This window comes from Misgurnus anguillicaudatus, chromosome 9 (assembly GCF_027580225.2).
Source record: "Misgurnus anguillicaudatus chromosome 9, ASM2758022v2, whole genome shotgun sequence".
In the NCBI taxonomy this organism is placed as follows: Eukaryota; Metazoa; Chordata; class Actinopteri; order Cypriniformes; family Cobitidae; genus Misgurnus; species Misgurnus anguillicaudatus.
In genome coordinates, this window is record NC_073345.2 from 17,283,956 (window position 1) to 17,306,151 (window position 22,196).

At 37.7% G+C, this 22,196-nt stretch overlaps 2 protein-coding genes across 2 annotated transcripts; one reads left to right on the forward strand and one right to left on the reverse strand.

The window, feature by feature from the left end:
* The first annotated feature begins 984 nt into the window (after positions 1-984).
* On the forward strand, positions 985-12,945 carry LOC129423590 (calpain-1 catalytic subunit). The gene is made up of 22 exons (XM_055179928.2): positions 985-1,144; positions 1,468-1,737; positions 1,894-1,963; positions 2,668-2,786; positions 4,660-4,793; positions 4,895-5,063; positions 5,648-5,731; positions 5,819-5,904; positions 6,001-6,075; positions 6,311-6,471; positions 6,568-6,728; positions 6,845-6,856; positions 7,015-7,226; positions 10,190-10,229; positions 10,330-10,395; positions 10,473-10,530; positions 11,291-11,355; positions 11,460-11,528; positions 11,627-11,705; positions 11,790-11,906; positions 12,289-12,347; positions 12,442-12,945. The coding sequence occupies exons 2-22, from the start codon at positions 1,480-1,482 to the stop codon at positions 12,466-12,468; spliced, it is 2,121 nt and encodes a 706-aa protein (XP_055035903.2). The 5' UTR covers positions 985-1,144; positions 1,468-1,479; the 3' UTR covers positions 12,469-12,945.
* Positions 12,946-13,856: 911 nt separating this feature from the next.
* On the reverse strand, positions 13,857-21,314 carry bbs1 (Bardet-Biedl syndrome 1). The gene is made up of 17 exons (XM_055180906.2): positions 21,145-21,314; positions 20,661-20,737; positions 20,529-20,563; positions 19,060-19,332; positions 18,885-18,931; positions 18,747-18,785; positions 18,510-18,582; positions 18,299-18,430; positions 17,169-17,275; positions 16,734-16,854; positions 16,459-16,617; positions 16,308-16,377; positions 16,027-16,185; positions 14,892-15,025; positions 14,671-14,805; positions 14,509-14,595; positions 13,857-14,389 (listed from the first exon to the last, which is right to left on the reverse strand). The coding sequence occupies exons 1-17, from the start codon at positions 21,174-21,176 to the stop codon at positions 14,303-14,305; spliced, it is 1,767 nt and encodes a 588-aa protein (XP_055036881.2). The 5' UTR covers positions 21,177-21,314; the 3' UTR covers positions 13,857-14,302.
* Between the last annotated feature and the right edge of the window lie 882 nt (positions 21,315-22,196).

Genomic DNA, 22,196 nt, shown 5'->3' on the forward strand with positions numbered 1-22,196 from the left:
CAGCAACCTTAATTATTGAAGCGTTCTTTATTGTTTGTATATAAATAAGACTTTATTTTAGTTGGATCTGTTTTTCCGTCTTTATTTTTGCAGTGTTACTGTGATACATGTATGAATTATAATGTTATAATTTTAATGCTAGTAACGTAATAGTCGCATCTACTGGTATGTTAACATCAGGCACCCACCACTGACTCTGTTGGTACTATTTTCCACGCAACAATTCCTTGGCATTTTGAATTACAGACACCGCTACTAGCATACAACACAATGCACGTCTCTTCTTTCTGCCCTTCGGTTGCGCGCGCAACCAGTTAGTGACGTCGCCGTGCAACCCGTCTATATTTCAGGTAAGTTAGTGTCCCAAAAACGAACAATTCCAGTCATAATACAAAAACGACAGCTAAATGTCTGTTGTAATGCTATCAAACTGAGACAAAAATATGAGGTAACTGTTGCTGTGTTTGCCGCAGTCATGAAATCTGCAGTTAACACAGAAAGCACAGTCAAGTAGAAGAGCATTTCACATGACTCAGGGTCTTAAAATGGGCGTGGCATATTGGCCCGGACATCGTCTCCAGTTGGTCAGAAATTAATTGTAATGGTCTATTGATTGCTTATTTAAATTACTAATTAAACGAACTGATAAATTCATATTTATCCTAAAATTATTCAAGTGTAAATTATTAAATCCTGTTATACAGAAACGACGATGTCACGTGAAACTTGTTACTTTTCTCCTCGCCTGTAGGATGGACAAATAAAAGTCGCTTGTGATTACTTCAAATTAAAGGGATAAAATTTAAAAAAGGTTTTAAAAATATTTCGTAGTTTGGCATATTTTCCTCTGTATGTCAAATACCAAGCTCTGCAATTAGTTAAACATTACATATTTAAAATTACAAAAACATTATGAGATTTCAATGCAGCTCTTTGGGGATTCTGCTTTTTTGGCACCATTGCGCCCTCTAGATGAAAATAATATACTGCTTTACCATAAATAATGATTTCCCAGCAACATAGGACCATTACCGCACAGTCACTACAGCTGGCCGTATATGCTGGGACAAATCTTAATATGATAGTTTTCTGAACTAGACCTGACCGCAGGGACAGTTATCAGGAGTGTGTCGTTTTAACTAAGGTACCGTTTTCAAGTTTAGATTGTAAAGTGTTTATGATTGGCTTCATATAACTGTCTAGTTGGCAACAGCAGCTGTGTGTGTTATATTTAACCTCTAACCAAATAAACATAATGGATCAAATGATATTTCTCTCAGATTTATTTTCTAGAATTCACTTGATTCAGGCTTATAAAAAATAATCAACATTTTTCTAGAATAGTTCTGATTAGGAAGATAATAAAGCATTTTTTATTTTGGTATAAAAAGAAGAAAATAATTATGTTTGACTTTATGTAATTTAATGCAATAATCTGTATTCTGTTTGTAACATTTCTCTCCTAAGGATCGAAGCAGGATGGCACAGGAGCCCATTTGTGGCACAGGAGTCGCTGCTCGCTTGAGGAGTGAATGGGACAGAAATGAGGGGCTGGGTCAGAATGACAGAGCCCTGAAGTTCTTGGGCCAAGATTTTGAAACCTTGCGTGCCCAGTGTCTCCAGAGTGGACGCCTGTATGAGGATGAAACCTTCCCAGCTCAACAGTCCTCTCTAGGATTTAAAGAGCTCGGCCCAAGTTCTTCCAAAACCAGAGGTGTCCGCTGGATGAGGCCCACGGTGAGAGCATAAAAATCAAAAACAGAGCATGAACCTTACACGTATGAACACGAGATGTCTATGCTCACATGCATAAACTTTAATATATGTAGCACAGAGATGTTCCTGTCATTTCTATGCCCCATCCGACCCATAGGTCTTCTCTGTATACCTCAGGAGTTCTGCACTGACCCGCACTTTATCGTAGATGGGGCCACACGCACAGACATCTGCCAAGGAGCTTTAGGTATGAACATGCCTTGAAACAGAACAAAAAGATTATTAAAAATAAGCATGTGCACTAAAACAGATTTAAGGGTGGAGCATATTGCGTGCCTCCTCCCATTTTATAAAAGCCAATAGCGTTTAGTGCACCTTACAGTCTTGTATCTGGTATCTGAGCTAAAATGTAGAATGATGTCTTAAAAAGGTTGATCCATACTGGGAGACTGTGTCAATGTTTCAAAGCACACTAGTTTATAGATATTATTTAAGGCTAAACATATTCATACTATAAGTCACAAAACTGATTTAAAGGCGGAGTACACAATGTTTGAAAAACGCTTCGGAAAAGGAGACGGGCCGACTACCAAAACACACTTGTAGCCAATCAGCAGTAAAGGGCGTGTCTACTAACCGACATCCTTGCCGGGGTTGCGTATGTGTGGGGCGGGTCTTTAAAAAAAAGAAGGTCCAGATTCTATTGGGGTAGGGGCGTGTTTGATTAGGTGATTTCAAATATCAACATTGGCTTTCAAACATTGTGCACTCCGCCTCTAATGGGACTGGTTTATCACTTGGGGATACCTGGTGCTTTAATTCAATGATAGCTTTAGGATACAAGCTGAATGTTGATCACATGATTAAAGTGAAAAGTAATGAAGCTTGACAGCTACATTATTCTCATATGCCCTCCATCTGCTTCACTACACTTTAATATGCGGATTGTAGGTGATTGTTGGCTGCTGGCAGCCATTGCGTGCCTTACCCTTAATGAACCTTTGCTGCATCGGGTGGTTCCTCATGGCCAGAGTTTTCATCAGCAATATGCCGGAATATTTCACTTTCAGGTACTGAATACTGTAAACTCATACTCTGTGTTTTTGTTCAAAGCTTTAGACTTCATATCACTATTTATGTACCAATATCCAATTTACTAGACTTCTATGTGGTGGTATACATTTTGCAAAAACAAAACAATGTAGTCTGATATATATAAGCCAAATGCATAAATGTAAAAAAAGATTTTTCCAAAATGTTGCATTCTACATTTAAACTTACACTATATGGGTTTGAGGTTGAGCAAATAACATTTTTGGGTGAGTTATTCCTTTAATCTTCTGACACAATTCTTTAATCCCCTGGTTTTGTGGACAATTGGGCTCTTATCCAATGCAACATGTAAACGGATCTGTTCCTCTTTCATAGCTCAGCAGATCTACATTGAGCCACCGTGCCTAAACATCAGGCCACCCTGTCTGATGTTGTCACTATATATACACAAACCTCACCCGTAAAAATGGAATGATCAGATCTGATACTCCTCTGCTAAATTCCTCTTCTGTTCATCAGCCAGGAGCCATTAGGATCAGTGATTCAGAGAATGCTTATAATGCTCGGAGCATTAGTGCTGCAGAGGGATTTGGAGTAAAGCCAGAGACACCTAGTGTACTGTTGTTTACATGAAGAAACTGTACAAATTGTACTATAGTAGCCTATAACTAGTAACTTACTAAGGTACTACAAAACTGTTCCTAATGTTCATCAGACTTATAATAGTTTTATTAATATTGTATAAACGCTTTTATATTTTTGGTTTTCATGTTATTTTTTTGTGTAATTTTATTTTAAAATTAGTCACTTTAAGTGATCTTGATATTGTATTTTAACTAGTTGATTTTTATTTTAGTTTTTATTTTCCAGTAAATCATTTTAATTTATTGGTAATAATTGTAGTTTTTTTGGTAATGCGGCATTTCTAACTTGCATCTACTTAAAGGCGGGGTGCACGACTTTTGAAAAACAATTTGGAAAATTTGCGTGCACACCATAGCTTTTACGCCCGCGGCCGGCGCATGTTTTCAATTGTTTCCAATGGAAGCGCAGCGTTTTTCAAAACAGCCAGCAGCTGGTGGATTTTTTCCACACTAAAAGCCAGCACTCGTCCGTTTTTCTGCGCTCAGCACTGAGCGTCGAGAGTTGAAAGAGATTCAACTTTGGGTGAAAAGTTCCGCTCGTCAATGTCAGTTTTTACACGGCCGTCTGATCACAGTGGAGGAGGGGCGGGACAAGTGTTACAACAACCAATCGGCTCACAGCTCAAGTATTACATCTATCAAAGCACCCGGCTGAAGAAAGCTGGCACTCAGCTGAAAAAAACAGCTGGCATTTGGCGTGCTCCAGGCGTTTTTAGCCGCGTAACATAGCTTTGGTGTGTCCCACCCCTAAGGGGCATGTCTACTAACCGACATCTTTGCTTGGGTTGCGTATGTGTGGGGCGGGTCTATCAAAAGAAGGTCCAGATTCTATTGGGGTAGGGCATTTTTTGTTTATGTTATTTCAAATGTCAAAATTGTCTTTCAGAGATCATGAACCCCACCTTTAATGTTTTTCAACTCTTTCTCTATTTAATTTGATTTCAATTAACATACATGTTTTAATAGTTTTAGTTAAAGGTAATAACATTAAATCATCAACTGACACACAGCATTGGTTTCTGTTCATTTTTCTTCTACATAACTGCAGCATTACTGTAATTATGAGTTCCAGACTAGTAAAAACCATTTGTCTTTGTTGAAAATCATTTTTCCATTAAGATTTTTTTCATAAAAACCTGGGAATGTCAAAGTTCCCAACTAGAATCCCAACTATTACTGTAATTCCAACATGATATATATGCAACACTAAATTCAACAACAAATTGTTTTTCTTTGGGTTTTTCAGTTTTGGCAGTTCGGGGACTGGATAGATGTGGTGATAGACGACCGGTTGCCAGTCAGAGATGGAAAGCTCCTATTCGTCCACTCTGCCGAAGGGGCTGAGTTTTGGAGCGCCCTTATAGAAAAGGCGTATGCAAAGTAAGATGATGAAGTAGTTGCCTGCAGTCAAGCTGCCTTTAAATTCAAGCGCTTACTTGGCTGTGTGACAAGTCCATTGTTACTATGCGTGTATGTGACAGATTGAATGGCTGCTATGAGGCTCTGTCTGGAGGCTCCACTTCTGAGGGCTTCGAGGACTTTACTGGTGGAGTGACGGAGATGTACGAGCTAAAAAAAGCTCCACCTAACCTCTTCAGCATCATAAGAAGAGCCGTGGAGAGAGGCTCCCTGTTGGGCTGCTCTATAGATGTAAGTGCTCAGATACAGAACAGCATTACCATTAGCATTATTCACATATTCACAATATATTCACACCTTGTTTTTACTGTTTTGGAATCCATTCAGTTGATCTTCAGGTCTGGCGGTACCACTTTTAGCATAGCTTAGCATAATCCATTGAATCGGATTAGACCATTAGCATTGCGCTCACCAAATAACCCAAGAGTTTTGACATTTTTCCTGTTTAAAACTTGACTCTTCTGTAGTTACATCATGTACTAAGACTGAACAGTCCTCGGTCTTAGTACACTACAGAAGAGTCAAGTTTTAAATAGGAAAAATATCCAAACTCTTTTGTCATTTATTAGCGCGATGCTAATGGTCTAATTAGATTCAATGGATTATGCTAAGCTATGCTAAAAGTGTTAACGCCAGACCTAGAGATTGGCTGAATGGATTCCGAAACTGTAAAAATCAAATGTTTAACTCTAGGGGAGCTGGAAAATTTGTATTTTTTAAAAAAAAGTGAAGTGTCCGTTTAATAGTGAACAGTATAGTATACGAGTTTAAGATGAAGTTTAGTATACTGTATACATTTTTTTTTTCACTTTCAGATTACAAGTGCCTTTGACATGGAGGCAGTCACCTTCAAAAAGCTAGTGAAAGGCCACGCCTACTCCGTCACTGGAGTTGAGGAGGTATGTGAATTTTGACTGACAAGGAACACAAAAGGTTTTTATCATCATCATCATCATCTTCATTACTGATGTAAACCAACTGACCAGGTGCAGCACAGGGGAAACCTCACAAAGCTGTTGCGCATCAGAAACCCTTGGGGAGAGGTGGAGTGGACTGGAGCCTGGAGTGATGAGTAAGAATTATGAAATGTATTTTCGCCATTATAATCAATTAATTTACATAAGTTTTAAACAATGACAGATTTCCAAATGATTTCTGACCCGATCAGCTCAAGGGAGTGGCGAGAAATCGAACCATCAGTAAGGTCCCGTCTGCACCAAAGCAGAGAGGATGGAGAATTCTGGTACATTACAGTATTTTTGGGGTTAAAATGTGCTATTTGCATATTGGTTCTTAGAGAGGAAAATTGTATTGCTCAGATGTTACTATTTTATAGCCCAGATGATGATTTGATCTTCGTCTCAAATGTTTCTCAAAAATTGCTTGGAAGAAATACAGAAAACAAATGAGACAATTGCATTGTAAATATGCAATGTTCCTTTAAGAGATTCGGTTTTCTGACTGATGCTATCCCACAGGATGTCATTCAATGACTTCATGCGTGAGTTCAGCAGGCTGGAGATCTGTAACCTGACAGCAGATGCACTAGCGAGCAGCGAGGTGAAGAAGTGGAACACAGCTTTGTATCCTGGTGAATGGAGAAGAGGCAGCACTGCTGGTGGCTGCAGAAACTATCCAGGCATGTTGCCTTCAACCAGATGGGCTTAGGATGCTCATATATTAACTTATATGAGAGACAGTGTTCTCATGTCAGGGTCTGTCTCTCTCTACACAGCAACATTTTGGATCAATCCACAGTTTAAAGTTGTCTTGAAGGACCCAGATTGCGAAAGTCATGATGGCTGCACTTTCCTGGTGGCACTGATGCAGAAAAATCGAAGGAAGTTACGGCGCGAGGGCAAAGACATGGAGACAATTGGATTTGCCATATATGAGGTAGAAAACTATTAATTAGTAATTCTAGATATCTAACATGAACTCTTGTTTCATTAAATGTTAATTTAGGTAGCCAAACGGTGCGTCACTATAATATTTTTTTCTGATTCTTACAGGTTCCCAAAGAGGTATAAGTAAAACTCACAAGTATGTCTAACATTGGTAATCCTTTTGTTATCGGTCAAGTTAGTGCCTAAAACTGATCTTTAGGCTGATTTTTAGTTAGCTGCCCAGTTAGCTGATGTCACACAGTATTTGTATTGACATGGATCTTCTTTCCTGTCAGTATTTGGGACGGGTGGGCGTGCATCTAAAGCGCGATTTCTTCCTTGCCAACACGTCCAGCGCACGATCTGAGCTCTTTATTAACCTGCGAGAGGTAAGCACGCGTTTCTGCCTGCCTGCTGGTGAATACATCATCGTCCCGTCTACCTTTGAGCCACAGAAAGAGGGAGACTTTGTGCTGAGGGTCTTTTCCGAAAAGGCTGCTGATTCCCAGTAAGTGAGCACTTGATAGTGATGTTATAGCTTATATAATGTTTAACAGGGCGTTATTGTATATCAAACTATTGTAAATTGTATCATTCGGGTGTTTCCGTTTACAATGGGGCTCAAAAATCTGAGCAGTGGCGGCTCGTGACTGCTCATCCGAGGGGCGCAAATTCAAAATAAGTGTCATTTGTGTTGCTTGTTTTTTCAAAATACAGTCTTGTTCAAAATAATAGCAGTACAATGTGACTAACCAGAATAATCAAGGTTTTTAGTATATTTTTTTATTGCTACGTGGCAAACAAGTTACCAGTAGGTTCAGTAGATTCTCAGAAAACAAATGAGACCCAGCATTCATGATATGCACGCTCTTAAGGCTGTGCAATTGGGCAATTAGTTGAATTAGTTGAAAGGGGTGTGTTCAAAAAAATAGCAGTGTGGCATTCAATCACTGAGGTCATCAATTTTGTGAAGAAACAGGTGTGAATCAGGTGGCCCCTATTTAAGGATGAAGCCAACACTTGTTGAACATGCATTTGAAAGCTGAGGAAAATGGGTCGTTCAAGACATTGTTCAGAAGAACAGCGTACTTTGATTAAAAAGTTGATTGGAGAGGGGAAAACCTATAAAGAGGTGCAAAAAATGATAGGCTGTTCAGCTAACATGATCTCCAATGCCTTAAAATGGAGAGCAAAACCAGAGAGACGTGGAAGAAAACGGAAGACAACCATCAAAATGGATAGAAGAATAACCAGAATGGCAAAGGCTCAGCCAATGATCACCTCCAGGATGATCAAAGACAGTCTGGAGTTACCTGTAAGTACTGTGACAGTTAGAAGACGTCTGTGTGAAGCTAATCTATTTTCAAGAATCCCCCGCAAAGTCCCTCTGTTAAAAAAAAGGCATGTGCAGAAGAGGTTACAATTTGCCAAAGAACACATCAACTGGCCTAAAGAGAAATGGAGGAACATTTTGTGGACTGATGAGAGTAAAATTGTTCTTTTTGGGTCCAAGGGCCACAGGCAGTTTGTGAGACGACCCCCAAACTCTGAATTCAAGCCACAGTACACAGTGAAGACAGTGAAGCATGGAGGTGCAAGCATCATGATATGGGCATGTTTCTCCTACTATGGTCTTGGGCCTATTTATCGCATACCAGGGATCATGGATCAGTTTGCATATGTTAAAATACTTGAAGAGGTCATGTTGCCCTATGCTGAAGAGGACATGCCCTTGAAATGGTTGTTTCAACAAGATAATGACCCAAAACACACTATTAAACGGGAAAAGTCTTGGTTCCAAACCAACAAAATTAATGTTATGGAGTGGCCAGCCCAATCTCCAGACCTTAATCCAATTGAGAACTTGTGGGGTGATATCAAAAATGTTGTTTCTGAAGCAAAACCAAGAAATGTGAATGAATTGTGGAATGTTGTTAAAGAATCATGGAGTGGAATAACAGCTGAGAGGTGCCACAAGTTGGTTGACTCCATGCCACACAGATGTCAAGCAGTTTTAAAACTGTGGTCATACAACTAAATATTAGTTTAGTGATTCACAGGATTGCTAAATCAATAGTTTTGAGTTTGTACAGTCAAAGGTAGACACTGCTGTTTTTTTGAGCACACCCCTTTCAACTGGTTGCCCAGTTGCACGGCCTTGGGAGCGTGCGTATCGTGAGTGCTGGGTCTTGTTTGTTTTCTGAGAGTCTGCTGAACCTACTGGTGACTTGTTTGCCACGTAGCAATAGAAATATACTAAAAACCTTGATTATTCTGGTTAGTCACATTGTACTGCTATTATTTTGAACAATACTGTATGTGTTTGTTGCGTCATGTGAACCATGTGCATCACGTGTTTTGTCAAAATAAGTGCCTGCTGCACAAGCATCAAAACGGTTTATGATAAAAGAGACGCTCACGTTCACAAAATACACGCAAGACACTCCCTTTACAGTAAACTCTGATTACGCATTATGCGAGTATCTGGCAAACGTGAGCGTCTCTTTTATCATAAACCCTTTAGACGCATCTGCAGCAGGCACTTTTTTTGAAAGACACGTGATGCACATAGGTTCACTCGACGCACCGAACACATATTTTGAAATTATGAACCACAAACATGACGGGCTACATACATGTTGTGACGAACTTCGCATCGGGCGCCCTCGAAAAAAGAAGTCACCGGCCGCCACTGAATCTGAAACCATTATTTTGCATTTTTCTAAGTTAGTACAAAAACATTACAGATGTATCAGTAACGGTTTAGGTAAAAAGCTAAGTATAATTTAAATATAAATAAGAATTACAGTGAATCTTAATATGATCCTGTCAATTTTTTTGATTAGTGAATAATTTTCTTTTGTCATAATCCTATATAATTAATTATATAATATATAATCCTATATAAAAGTTACCTATGTTTTAGACTTTTGTATCTTAATGTATATATTACTGATGTATTAATGAAAATTACTGTTTATATTAAATTGTTATAATTTATTACATTTGACCCTTTACCACAACAGCAGTCATAAGGGTTAATTTGTTTTAAATTGAAATGTATACATTATTCGAAAGCTGAATGAGTTTTCCATTGATGTATGGTTTATAAGGACACAATTTAGCCTAAATACAAATATTTGAAAATCTGGAATCTGAGGGTGCAAAACAATCAAAATATTGTGAAAATCGCCTTTAAGTATAGCAACACATATTACTAATGATAAATACATTGTTAATATATTTACAGTAGAAAATATCTTCATGGAACATGATATTAATATCCTAATGATTTTTGGCATAAAAATTGGTTACTTTGACCCATACAATATATTGTTGACTATTGCTACAAATATACCCATGCTACTTATGACTTATGTTTTGTGGTCCAGGGTCACATATTATAATTTATTATATAAAAAATATTATTAAAAATGCTAAATAAAATGATATTTTGTTCTTTCACTATAGGGAACTTGATGATGAAATCTCAGCAGATGTACCAGAGGAGGTAAATGTAACCCATTAAGGGTTTTATATAATGCTGTACCATATAATACTGTGTGTATTCTGTGATGATGTGATGCTGAATTGTGTTGTTGTCACGGCAGCCTGAAGTTCAAGAGTGTGACATTGATGAAGGCTTTAAGGCGCTTTTTGCTAAACTGGCAGGGCCGGTAAGAAAACTGTAGAAGTTAATGGGTTAGTGTAATAATACTCAACAAACTTTATTGACTCTCACTCTGGCCAACAGGAAATGGAGATTAACGTGTCCAAGCTACAGATGATTTTAAACCGGGTTGTTAGCAAACGTGAGTGGTTTGATAGTTACAGAAAACACACTTTACATGCATACCAGGCTATAGAGAGGTCATAATAAACCAAAAGCCTTTTAAAAAATGCAGTATATTATAATTATGGAAATATTTGAGGTCCAATACATCTTAAGTTATATTTACATAAATTCTCAGTTAAAAATATTGAGTATGTGATCTATAAATCTTCCATCAAGCCTTTTCCTGCATCCTTGTTTAAATGTTCGTATCCACGTATCCTTATTTAAAAAGACCAATAACTCTATTGTTTTTTTTCTCACTTTTCTATGTCATTTTGGATAAGAGCTAATTGATGTATAATACAAACTTTACAAGAAAGATAGGTTAAACTTAGAAAGCTTTAATCACAACTGACTACCTGTTCAAATGAAAAGACACACAGTCATCTGGGGAACTTCTCAGTGACACGCAAAACGGAAATTCAATATGCGGCAAGCAATCTTTCACCCTTTACCTGTAATAGATCTCCAACAGAAGAGGGCGATATTTTAACAACAACAAACACAATAGTTATGAAACATAGCATGCCCTATTTATCTGTTCTAACACTTTAGCCTCATGCCAACATACAGAATGTCATGTTTAAGTGATAAGTTTCACTTTTTCCAAGCAATGCTATAGACTTGCCCTATAGACAGAATCAAAATAATTTTATGGTAATAAACAGCATGCAACATTTGTTTTTAAGCTGGAATATTTCTAAAAAAAAATCTAAATCTAAAAAACCTCCTTACAGATAAAGATATAAAGACAGAAGGATTTGACAAAGAATCCTGCAGAGCCATGATCAATCTTATGGACGTATCCTTTCCATGCTAACATTTATGAAAGAAAGGCGGTCTCTCAAAAATTTCTGCCAATTCATCAAACTTTGAAAAACTTGCAAGCCTTGACCTAGCGTAAAGACAACTGGCACTGGAAAGTTGGGTCTAACCGACTTCCATGTTGTCTGGGAGAAGATCAAGAGATATCTTGTCGGTGGCTTTATTTCATGCATGCTTTCTATTATATGCATATATACTTTGATACAAATGTGAATGTTGAAGCTCTGTGTTTTTCACTGTACCACAAGGCCGTGTTTAGGAAATCTGATTTGGACAAATCCGGCACAATGAGTTCTTACGAAATGCGTTTGGCACTAGAATCAGCAGGTACAGTTTCTGACACATCACAGCATCTATAATAACCTTCTGGTTGATATATGACTTACATTTTGCATTGTATCGTTTTGTAAGGCTTCAAGTTGACCAACAACCTGTTCCAGCTGATAATCTTGCGCTATGCAAAGCCAGATCTAAACGTGGACTTTGACGGCTTTGTGTCCTGTCTTATTCGACTTGAGACGATGTTCAGTGAGTGTACCAAGTATAAAACACTTTAAGAAATATGTTTTGAACAGTGTCAACTAGTTTAATTGCTGTTCTGTTTTAATGGATAGTTTAAATATAATTTTTATTTTTACCCTAACCTGTAAGACTTAATTATTATTTTTTTGGAGCTAAACAGTCCAGATCCCAAAGAGCTTTGTTTTCCGATACAGGTTGCTGTGTCCAAATTTAGCAACTTATAAGATAAATTATACTGATAAACAAATCAAAGTTGAAGGAAACAGATGTCAACAATGAAGAAATCAACCTGTTGAAATACAGTGGCGTTACGGCATAATATTTTGTTAAAAAGGGCTATTCATGTTATTTTAAAGCCACCTTAAAAGAAAATGTTTTTCCCCAACAGAAACTTTTAAAACAATGGACACAGATAGAGATGGACTAGTAACTTTCAGCTTCACCCAGGTTGGTTTTAGCAATAAAAAATTCAATTTCCAAATCTTTTCCTGCTTTAATGTAAGTTTGCAACTTCCCCCTTTGTTTCCCTGTCGTCTTATAGTGGATCACCCTCACTATGTTTGCTTAGATGGATGTCCCTCCTCTTCACTGCTTCTGTTTTTTTATCTTCTTTATTATGTGACTCTTTTAACTCCAGTTGTGTTAATGCAGTGGATACGCGAGCACAGGCAACATAGCTCCTATACTATTAGCTATATGGCATGATACAGTATTTGAAATGAATGAGCATGTTTTCACTTTAGTAAACTTGCCTTTATATTTATTATTTTAAATGTATGCATTTTCATTGAACATGGCCCTATGCAACAGCCAATACTAACACAGAAAACATCTTAATTTCATAATTTTTGGATAAAACTAACTGCCACAAGGTTTACATACATGCAAATAGTAGTAAGATAAAACCAAATATATCTGAGCCAAAGAACGTTCTACTATAAATACAGAGATTTTGTTAGTATAACCAGGGTCCAAAATTAGCATTAAAGGGGCACTCCACTTTTTTTGAGGGTATGCTTGTTTTCCAGCTCCCCTGGAGTTCAACATTTGATTTTTGTTGTTTTGGAGTCCATTCGGCCGATCTCCGGGGCTGGCGCTGGCACTTTTGGCGTGGCTTGGCATGGTTCATTGAGTCTGATTGGACCATTGGCATCGCACAAAAAAATTTTTCCTATTCTGACTCTTCTGTAGTTACATCGTGTACTAAGACCGACAGAAAATTAAAAGTTGTGATTTTCTAGGCAGATATGTCTAGGAACTATACTCTCATTCTGGCGTAATAATCAAGGACTTTGCTGATGTAATATGGCTGCAGCAGGCGCAATGATATTACACAGCGCCTGAAAATAGTCCACTTGGTTACTTTTAATAGCAGAGGACTATTTTAACCAAAATAGGACTAAAATAGCAACTTTTGATTTTCCGTCGGTCTTAGTACACAATGTAACTACAGAAGATTCAAGTTTTAAATAGGAAAAATATTCAAACTCTTTGGTTGTTTTTGGGTGCGATGCTGATGGTCTAATCAGATTACATGGATTGTGCTGAGCTATGCTGGGGGTGATAGCGGCGGACGCGGAGATCGGCTGAGTTGATTCCAGGGGAATGGAAGTCAGATGTTTGGCTCTAGGGGAGCTGGAAAATACTGTAAGCATATTTTCAAAAGTGGAGTGTCTCTTTAACCTACACAAGCACCATATGCAAGCAATATGTACCTGGTAAAATAAGATACATTTGACTTACATAAATTATATTCTGGCCAATGTAGGTTTTGCTTTAAAAAATATGTAAATTTTGGACCCCCAGTATACTGTGACTGTGCAATGGCTTGCTGCCCTTATACTAAACATTTTGTGACCTCTCACCCCTGTGCCTTTTTAAATATTAAACCCTTTCTTTTTCTGTAAGCATATACTGCCTTTCTATTGCATGTTACCCCACAATAAAACACAACCATTTATTTAATCAAACGCATTTTTATTAAAACTGGATCATAATAAAGGCTCGCTATCGATAGTGCAAGATCTTATCAAATGTGGTGTGTTTGTGGTCATTACTTACATAATAAATGTGCTTTTACATACAAATATACACGAGTTCCCCTTCATTTTTTTAAATAGACACCATAACATCTCCTACACACTCCAAACTATATGACCTACAGTGGGGTGCTTGGACTTCAAGCCTTCGATCAAATGCTCCAGTCCCTACCCATTAAAAGTTACTCATCTGTGAGGACACACCTCCTTCAGTCCCGATCTAGGCTACAAACATACTGGCTCTACGGCCAGCACAAGCTTTTAACTTCTGTGATCATAAGCTTTTCTGGGTAGCTCTGTGAAGCCTCTAAATGCTGCAAGGAGCACAGCGAGATTTAAAAATGACTGTGAATGTTTTCGGTTTTAGCACAGTGCAATTCCCTCACTCACAGGCATGTTGATGTGGGCAGTAAGGAGAGGGGTACTTTTTCCTTCCTTCAGCACAAACACCTGAAATAAAAAAATGCATTATAGTTGAAATAGACTATATACATACAGTGTCTCCACATTGTATGCATATTCAGTATACATACTACAGCAAGCACGCTATTCTAAACATAAGTCCTCACTTTGATGACGTCAGAGATCCCTTTGTCACTCGAGCATTCGACAAAAGTGTCTATAGGGTAATTCAGCCCTGGAACCAGTAGGGGAATCTGAAGACACAACAATTCACCATGAAACATTTGATGTTGTTTCAATCACTAATAAAACTACCTAAAGAAGGTCACCTTGAAGAAGGCTGTCCTCATGCTGTACAAACGTTCGTCGTACAGAAAGCTTATAACTATGTTCATGACCGGACGTGCCACGGCTATGTTCTGAATGTTCAGAGTGAGCTTGAAGGATGGACCCAGCCCTTGAACCTGAGCAGAAACAGGAAGCAAAAGTAAAGATCAAAAGACATCTCCTGTCATTGTGGTTAATTTACTCCTAGTGTTGCTTAACTCACCACAGCATTCATTTTGAGCGGCTCGGTCGGGCTGACCGACATGGGCGTGAGGCTGGACTCGAGGGCTTTGACATAGGCCCGTGCCGCAGTTAGACGCAGTCTGCACAGATCCATCTGGAAAGCTCTGTGCATGGCTACATAGGAGAAAGCAACAACACTTTTGGGTAAATCACAACACATGTAACAGATGTTAGGTTCACTTAAAAGAATTAGGATGGATTGGAATTCCATAACAACTTTCCATTAACACCCTCTTTGAATTGGAAGAAATGAAAATTAAATGAAAACATTTACTCACCCTCATGTCATTCCATACCAGTAAGAAATGCATAGGCCTCGCAAAACTCGCAACAAAAAATATTTGTAAAAATCTGTTTGGTTCTGAAGAACAATGAAAGAAATTTGCGGTTCAAATGACATGTGTGTGAGTAAATAATGATAACGTTTGATAGGTGAGACCAAAACCTCTATTATGAAACATATGAGGAGTTCAGATGCAAAACCCTCTAAGTGCTTCTGACATGTTTTCTTGTTAATGAGCATTTTTTATCAACCTCTGTTTAGCTTCAGTAATTTCACTTTAATGGCAATGAAAAAGGTTATTAGTCAGTAACTAAAATGCCTTTTTTTCAGAAATGAATTGGTATCTAACAAATTTGACTGTATTTTGCGGCAAACCCCTCTAAGTGCATGCAAGCTTTTTTTGCAAAATAATATCAGTAGCAAGATCACTAAATGATGCAACTAGAAACATTGAAAATGATTAAATCAGAATGTAAAAATGAAGAAACTGAAGTAAAGATAAGGGGGTGCTGTGATCCATGTCACTGCTACATTAGGGTTGTATTTAGGGACACAAGTTTAAATTTGATCCACGGCTGTTTCACACGCCATTGTTCATCCAAATCTTCTTCCGTGCATTTATAGGATTTTACTGAAAAAATCATTGTGGATTCTGCCAATGAAGCAGTATTTCTAAATGGCTTGAGGCTGCGGATTTTATGCAAAGGTATTTGATGAACATATAAGACATGCCAAGAGCATTCGGTTAATATAATTATCACATTTTGACATTTTTGCATATGAGCTCCTCATATTATCTCAGGTGTATGTGTTGAGTTGAGCTGGAACAGACCAACTGCATTTTCCCGCTCTCTCAGGGTCTGGTCCACATAAAGCTTGGTTTTCTTGGGCACGTTAAGACGGATGCTCTGGGCTACTGGGGGGCCCATGGCCGAGTCCCTCTCATCAAACACAGCTGTCCTCTTTAAGATTTTCACAATCAGACCTCCTCCTGATTGGAGATTTCCCACACACAAACAAATTAAGACAAGCAATCTGAAAATTCTTTATAGCCATTTATGGAATCGGTGTAAACTCTTGTATCTAACAAGCAAATACATATAAAAACAAAACCTTTTGTGGTCATTATCAGGGTGCAATCTTCTCTTCCGTAACGCCCAAAACAAATGCTTGTCACAACATCCTGCAAGATTTAAATGATAAAACTCAAAGCAGAGTTCTTCTTTATTTTTTTATTAATATAAGACCGTTCTTTAACACTTACTTGTGTCTTGATGGTGTTGATCAGATTATTATCACGGTACATGTGTACTTCACAGTTGGCCAGAGCTACCAGCACAGCCTGGAACCCACGCGCTGGCATGTCCATCAGAGCCATGGTGGTAACAGGTGCGGGCAAATAGGCCGTCCACAGTTTTCTGCCCTACAGGATATTTCATGAAATTGATAGCAAGCATTATCATCAATAATAAAAAAAAACAGTAGCAATTAAAACACAGGTATTATGGGTTAGTTTAAGTAAAAAAACCTGATTCATACCTTTTGAGTATAACCATGCAGTGTCTCGTGAGTACATCCTACCACTACATTCTTTCCTATTCTCACCAGGCCCACTGGGTGAGAAGACAACTCAATGCAGTACTTTGGCTTCGGTGAGTCCCTTCAACACAAAATGGGTTGACATGCATTTCAAAGTGAAAGTTTGTTTCGTAAGTAAATGAACTTACAGGCTCTATACAAACTATGTGACACTGATTACACTGGTGTCACATCATATTATAAATCCAAATAAGAACAAGAAGGGCATTGATGCCATAGCAAAGACAACGTGGCTCTAATGCAGCATTTAGTTTATGAGGAACCCAAGCTTGTCAATGCATTTTCTTCAGAAAATATAAATCACATTTTCAACACTGTTGTGAGTTACTCTAGTCTTGCATGATTTAAGAGTCTTCATATTGTAAATGCACTAACCTGCGTAGTATATAGATGTTGCCGTTGCGACAGGCCACAGTGATACGAAACTCCACATCAAACTGACCGGTCACATCCATGAAGGTGGGAGCACTGGGCAGTGACATCTACAGACACAGGGTATACTGTACTTTATAAGACGATCAGATCCGGTCCTTGATTCTGATTGGTCAATAGACGACCGCTGCATCCAACGATTTTGTGTATTACTGCGCAGATACATTTTGTTGCTGTTCACAGTCAGACAGGGACTACTTGTGTTTAAATATTCGATAAACAGGGTTCCCACACCTTGGTTAACGTCAAATTCAAAGACATTTCAAGTACTTTCCAGGTCCAATACCCTCACATTCAAGAACTTAATGTGGGGACACATTTCAAATGAGAGCAAGGTTATATCATGTTACCTTGTAAGATATATTGTTACAGTGTTTATGTGTTAAACACAACTAGCATTTTGGTATGGATACAAATTTGCATACAGAATATATAAGCAATCAAAATGCACTGACTTTCAGGAAAAATATCTAAAAATTCTTAAATCAAGATGTATTTTCTTGATGAGCAAATGACCTAAGAAAACAAATCTGGTTTTTTTTAGACAAAACATATCAAATTTAAGTGAATTTGTGCTTAAAACAAGCAAAAAATCTGACAATGGAATAAGACATTTTTTTCTTGAATTTACTTAATACAAGAAAAATTCATCAAAAAAAAAAAGATTTTTTTTGCTTGTTTCAAGCACAAATTCGCTTAAATTTGAAATGTTTTGTCTTAAAACTAGACTTATTTTCTTAGGTCATTTGCTCATCAAGAAAATACATCTTGATTTAAGAATTTGTAGATATTTCTACTGAAAACAAGAAAGTACTTTTTTGCAGTGTAAACAGTTTAGCCCTAAAAAAAATCATTAAAGAATTTTAATGATGTCATTCTACACTAGACAGGGAATAAAATGGATTTTTTTCCAGAAAACTTCTTGGACAAAATAGATTCAAGCACTTTCAATCACTGTATGTCTGGAATTTTTTTCCCAGATTCACAAACTTTCAAGGATTTCAAAAACCCATTGAACCCTAAATAAAAATGCATTCCATATGCATAAATATAAATATGACCCATATACTTACCTTGTAGAGAATGGTAAAGGCTTCTGGATCCAATATATAAACGTCACAATTCTCTGTGCCAATCACCAGACAGCTAACTGCATCGTCATCTGCCATATTCTTCTTTAATGTCCCTATACAAGTAATGACTGTCTGTGATAAACAAAGAGACATTATGTTATGGACAGCTGTTTTGTCTGCATGTGCATGATGGTTTTTTAGATTTGGGTACCTGGCGACGTATAGGCTGTTCTTTGTGAAGATGAACAAAAGCCTCCATTTCCTGTGGATCAAGCATGAGGAACCTGAACAAACATATGACAAAAATTATATTTTTGTAGCTAATCCAAAGTGCTGTTGAGAAAAATGTTTCAATGTATAATAACAATAACAAGGTGTATGAATGAATCATATAATAAACATGATCATACGCAGACAATAACAAAAATATGAGAGGGTAAAGTGTTACCGTAGTGATCTGACGGAGAGTGGAATTTCTGCTTTATCCCTATTCAAATGAAAATTATTATTTTATAAGATTAAATACTATACAGCTCATTAAAATAACAATGTATTGAGGCTACAGTAGAATGAAGCATGTACATACCGTATCCCTTCCAACATCTCTTTAAGGGTCATGGGGTCAATCATGTCCTAGGAAGGGCAATAAATCCAATAATTAAATACATACATACTAAATTCCCAATATAACAAACAACTGACCTAATAAGATAAAACCCCAAGCAGGCAAAAACATGAGTGTGATATGATGTATGGCTCACCTCCCGAGCCTGACTCCAGAGATCCTGCTCCAAAGGATTCACCTCCAGACTAGGAAGTGTGAACTTGAAGTAAGGCCTTAAGTTCTTATAGACATAAATGAAGGGGCCAGAGGCTACGGCAATGGCTGGGGTTCGGGGCTCATGAAGGTCCATCAGAAAGGAGACCAGGCCAGTCGGTAAGTCCAATAGGGTGCTTTCACTCAACAGTCCCGTACCACGGTACACCTTTAGCTTTATGTTACACACTCCTGTGCCAAGATCACCCACCACCAGCTTATATACAAACAAACACACATCTCAGATGATACTTTATAATCAGTGTGCATTGATTTAACCGTATATAGACCAGGGTTTTTCTTCCATAAGGTCTACCAACCCTTCATATTAGGACCTGAATGAACTAAAGTTTATCTCTTTAACTCTGAATGAATTAACTTTTAATGAAATCAGTTTACAAATAAAGTCCCTACTGAAAAAGACCACCATAGGCTGGTGAGCTGGTTTAGCTGGTCTCCCAGCTTGGTTTTAGCTGGTGTAGCAAGCTGGTCTAGCTGTGTTTTGGTCATTTTTAAGATGGTCTAGCTGGAAGACCAGCTGACCCACCAGCTTGACCAGCTTTGCCAGGCTGTGAGGGCCAGCTTAGACCAGCTACTGCCACCTTAAACCAGCTACCAGCTTATGCTGGTCTTTGCTAAATTTTTCAGTAGGGTAGCTTATGACCCGAGTTCATTGTAACAGACAGGACCTAAAATATAAAATTTTACCAAGACAAACTGGTCCGTCCCTCCATGCTAATACTGTATATGGTTAAATTAGTGGTGCACGATATATCGGCCGATATGGTCATTTTTTTTACACATCGACCTCGTTCCGATGTCAAAATAGGGCCGATGTGAACAGGCCGATAATCATTCCTGTGTATTTGACGTGTGTGTAGGAGATGTGAGTGTGGGGGCGAGGATGTTTGTTTTTGCACAAGCGCATAAGTTACACGTATGTGCTGAAGCAGGTTCTGTCGTCTGCCTGGTCGTTCTTCAAAGTGTCTGAAGAAGATCCTCACTATGCTGTAATGCAATGAAAGTGAGGGCCGGGTGATGCAAAGGGGAGTTTGGGCCAAATTGTTCAACACAACCAATTTGATCACCCACTTAAAAAATAAGCATCCCGAAGCTTACAAAGAATATGGGAAATCAGCTAATTGATGACATTTTGCACATGGGTAAAGGTGCCCAATCAGTCATATCTGGAAATAAATTACAAAAGTAAAAAAAAGTGTTTTGGAAAATAGCTCTTTATTTGATTATCATAAAAATGTGTTTTCTATACAGAGATATCGGCATCGGCCATAAGAGACAAGAGTCATATCGGTTATTGGCCAAAATTTTCACATCGGTGCATCACTAGGTTAAATACAAAAATTGTGCTGACTAGAAAGGCTGGAATGTCAACAAAGTCAAATATAAACTCACCTTATTCTCACCATCTCCATGCAAGTCTGAAAGAGCTGTGGAAGAATGCAGAAAACTTCAGCTGGAGCGTAACGTAAGATACTAAACAAACTGCAGCTTGTGATTGTTTTTTAGTAGTGTACACTGACTTACCAATGCAAGAGGAAAAGGTATAAAGATTGGCGACTGGATCATAATGTGCATCGAGCCATTTGGAAGAAGCCACCGAACTATAAAGAGCACAGGTGAACTAATTTACTACAGTAAATACTAAAGTATATCACTATGTTTTTCATGTAACAACGATATGGTGTGTTGTGTAAGGAATTACAGCGCGGGTGTGCATTATTTTCAAATACTTCAAAGGACCGGAGTCAATTATATCACGGTTACCACAAACATTGTTCCGGTGCCTATTTTTAAGAAATTTATTAAAAGGTTAACGTTAGGTGTGCGGTTTACAGAAAAATAATCAACACCCATTGAACATGTCTCAGCCAATCAGAATAAAGCATTCAACAGGCCCGTGGTACAATGTGGAAGTATATCTATTTATTAGCTGGCGCCACAGTAGCACGGATCACAGTTTAACGCGATGTTTTTGAGAGAATGTATGTTCAAAACTAACGTTACTTACGCGTCTTTCGTGTCTTGTGGAAGAGATGACATGATGATTTGATATTGTTCAGTGGTCTGATCTAATATGTGACCATTGAAGTATTTGGATTGCCTGTTGTAATCTTCAGATCGGCTTTCCCCGTTTCTATGACAACCATGCGATCGGATATGCTTACATGCGCTACACAGAAATATTTCCGCCAGGAATTGTTGGTCTTAATAAAGAGTTCCGACAACGAATCTTTTATTATTATTATTATTATTCAACAGTTTTAAAAGTCTTACAAAATTGTATCATGTTCCCATTTGTAATAAAATAAAATAGGAATCAACAACTAGAAGGAAAGGAAAAAATAATACTTGGAAAAAAAAGAATAAACACCAGAGGGGAATTATAAAAGGTTAAACATTGAAAGCAGTCATTTATAATAACACTCAATACAATGCTTTGAATTGCGATGAAAGAAAATAATATTAAAAGTGTTGATGCATATTTCAACATGTGGGTTTTTTTGGAGATAGGTACATAAATCATTCCAAAAGGCTTTAACACAAACACACCCGCAAACAAGATATACAATTGTCTCTTCCATATCACAAAAGGTAAAAAAAATTTCAATGCTTTGAATATACTTACTGAGAACACTATTACAAGGATAACATCTATGTAATATTTTAAAGGTGACTTCTTTGACAACGAATAATACATTTCGCACCAAAAACTCTAACATCACATGCCGTGTTTCATGAGTTTATATGTAATATTTTTTTTATTATTTTTAGTCTTTTTACCACTAGGCTATAGGTTCCATTTTTTGATAACCCTTGACCTCCCTGGCTTATTAGTGATTTGCCCATAGACTTGATGTATACAGATGATTCTTGCTGTATGTTCTATTTTTGAAGTAATAATAAAAAAAACTGTGTTGTACGGTTGTACCACTCTTTGGGGCCCATGTGTAGCCTACTTCTGTAGTACGAACTCTTTATGTGCAAAGGTGTACTTTATGAAAGGGTAGCCTATAGGCTACTACCCAAGTGATAGCTATGGACCATTTTTTCCAGGCATTA

Coding starts and splice junctions, on each gene's coding strand:
- LOC129423590 (XM_055179928.2), top strand. CDS start 1,480: ATGGCACAGGAGCCCATTTGTGGCACAGGAGTCGCTGCTCGCTTGAGG. Junction 6,076..6,310: donor AGAGAGGATGGAGAATTCTG/GTACATTACAGT, acceptor GCTATCCCACAG/GATGTCATTCAATGACTTCA. Junction 10,531..11,290: donor AAACCGGGTTGTTAGCAAAC/GTGAGTGGTTTG, acceptor ACCTCCTTACAG/ATAAAGATATAAAGACAGAA.
- bbs1 (XM_055180906.2), bottom strand. CDS start 21,176: ATGTCATCTCTTCCACAAGACACGAAAGACGC. Junction 16,618..16,733: donor TGCATGGTTATACTCAAAAG/GTATGAATCAGG, acceptor AATATCCTGTAG/GGCAGAAAACTGTGGACGGC. Junction 14,596..14,670: donor TGAGGACAGCCTTCTTCAAG/GTGACCTTCTTT, acceptor TTGTGTCTTCAG/ATTCCCCTACTGGTTCCAGG.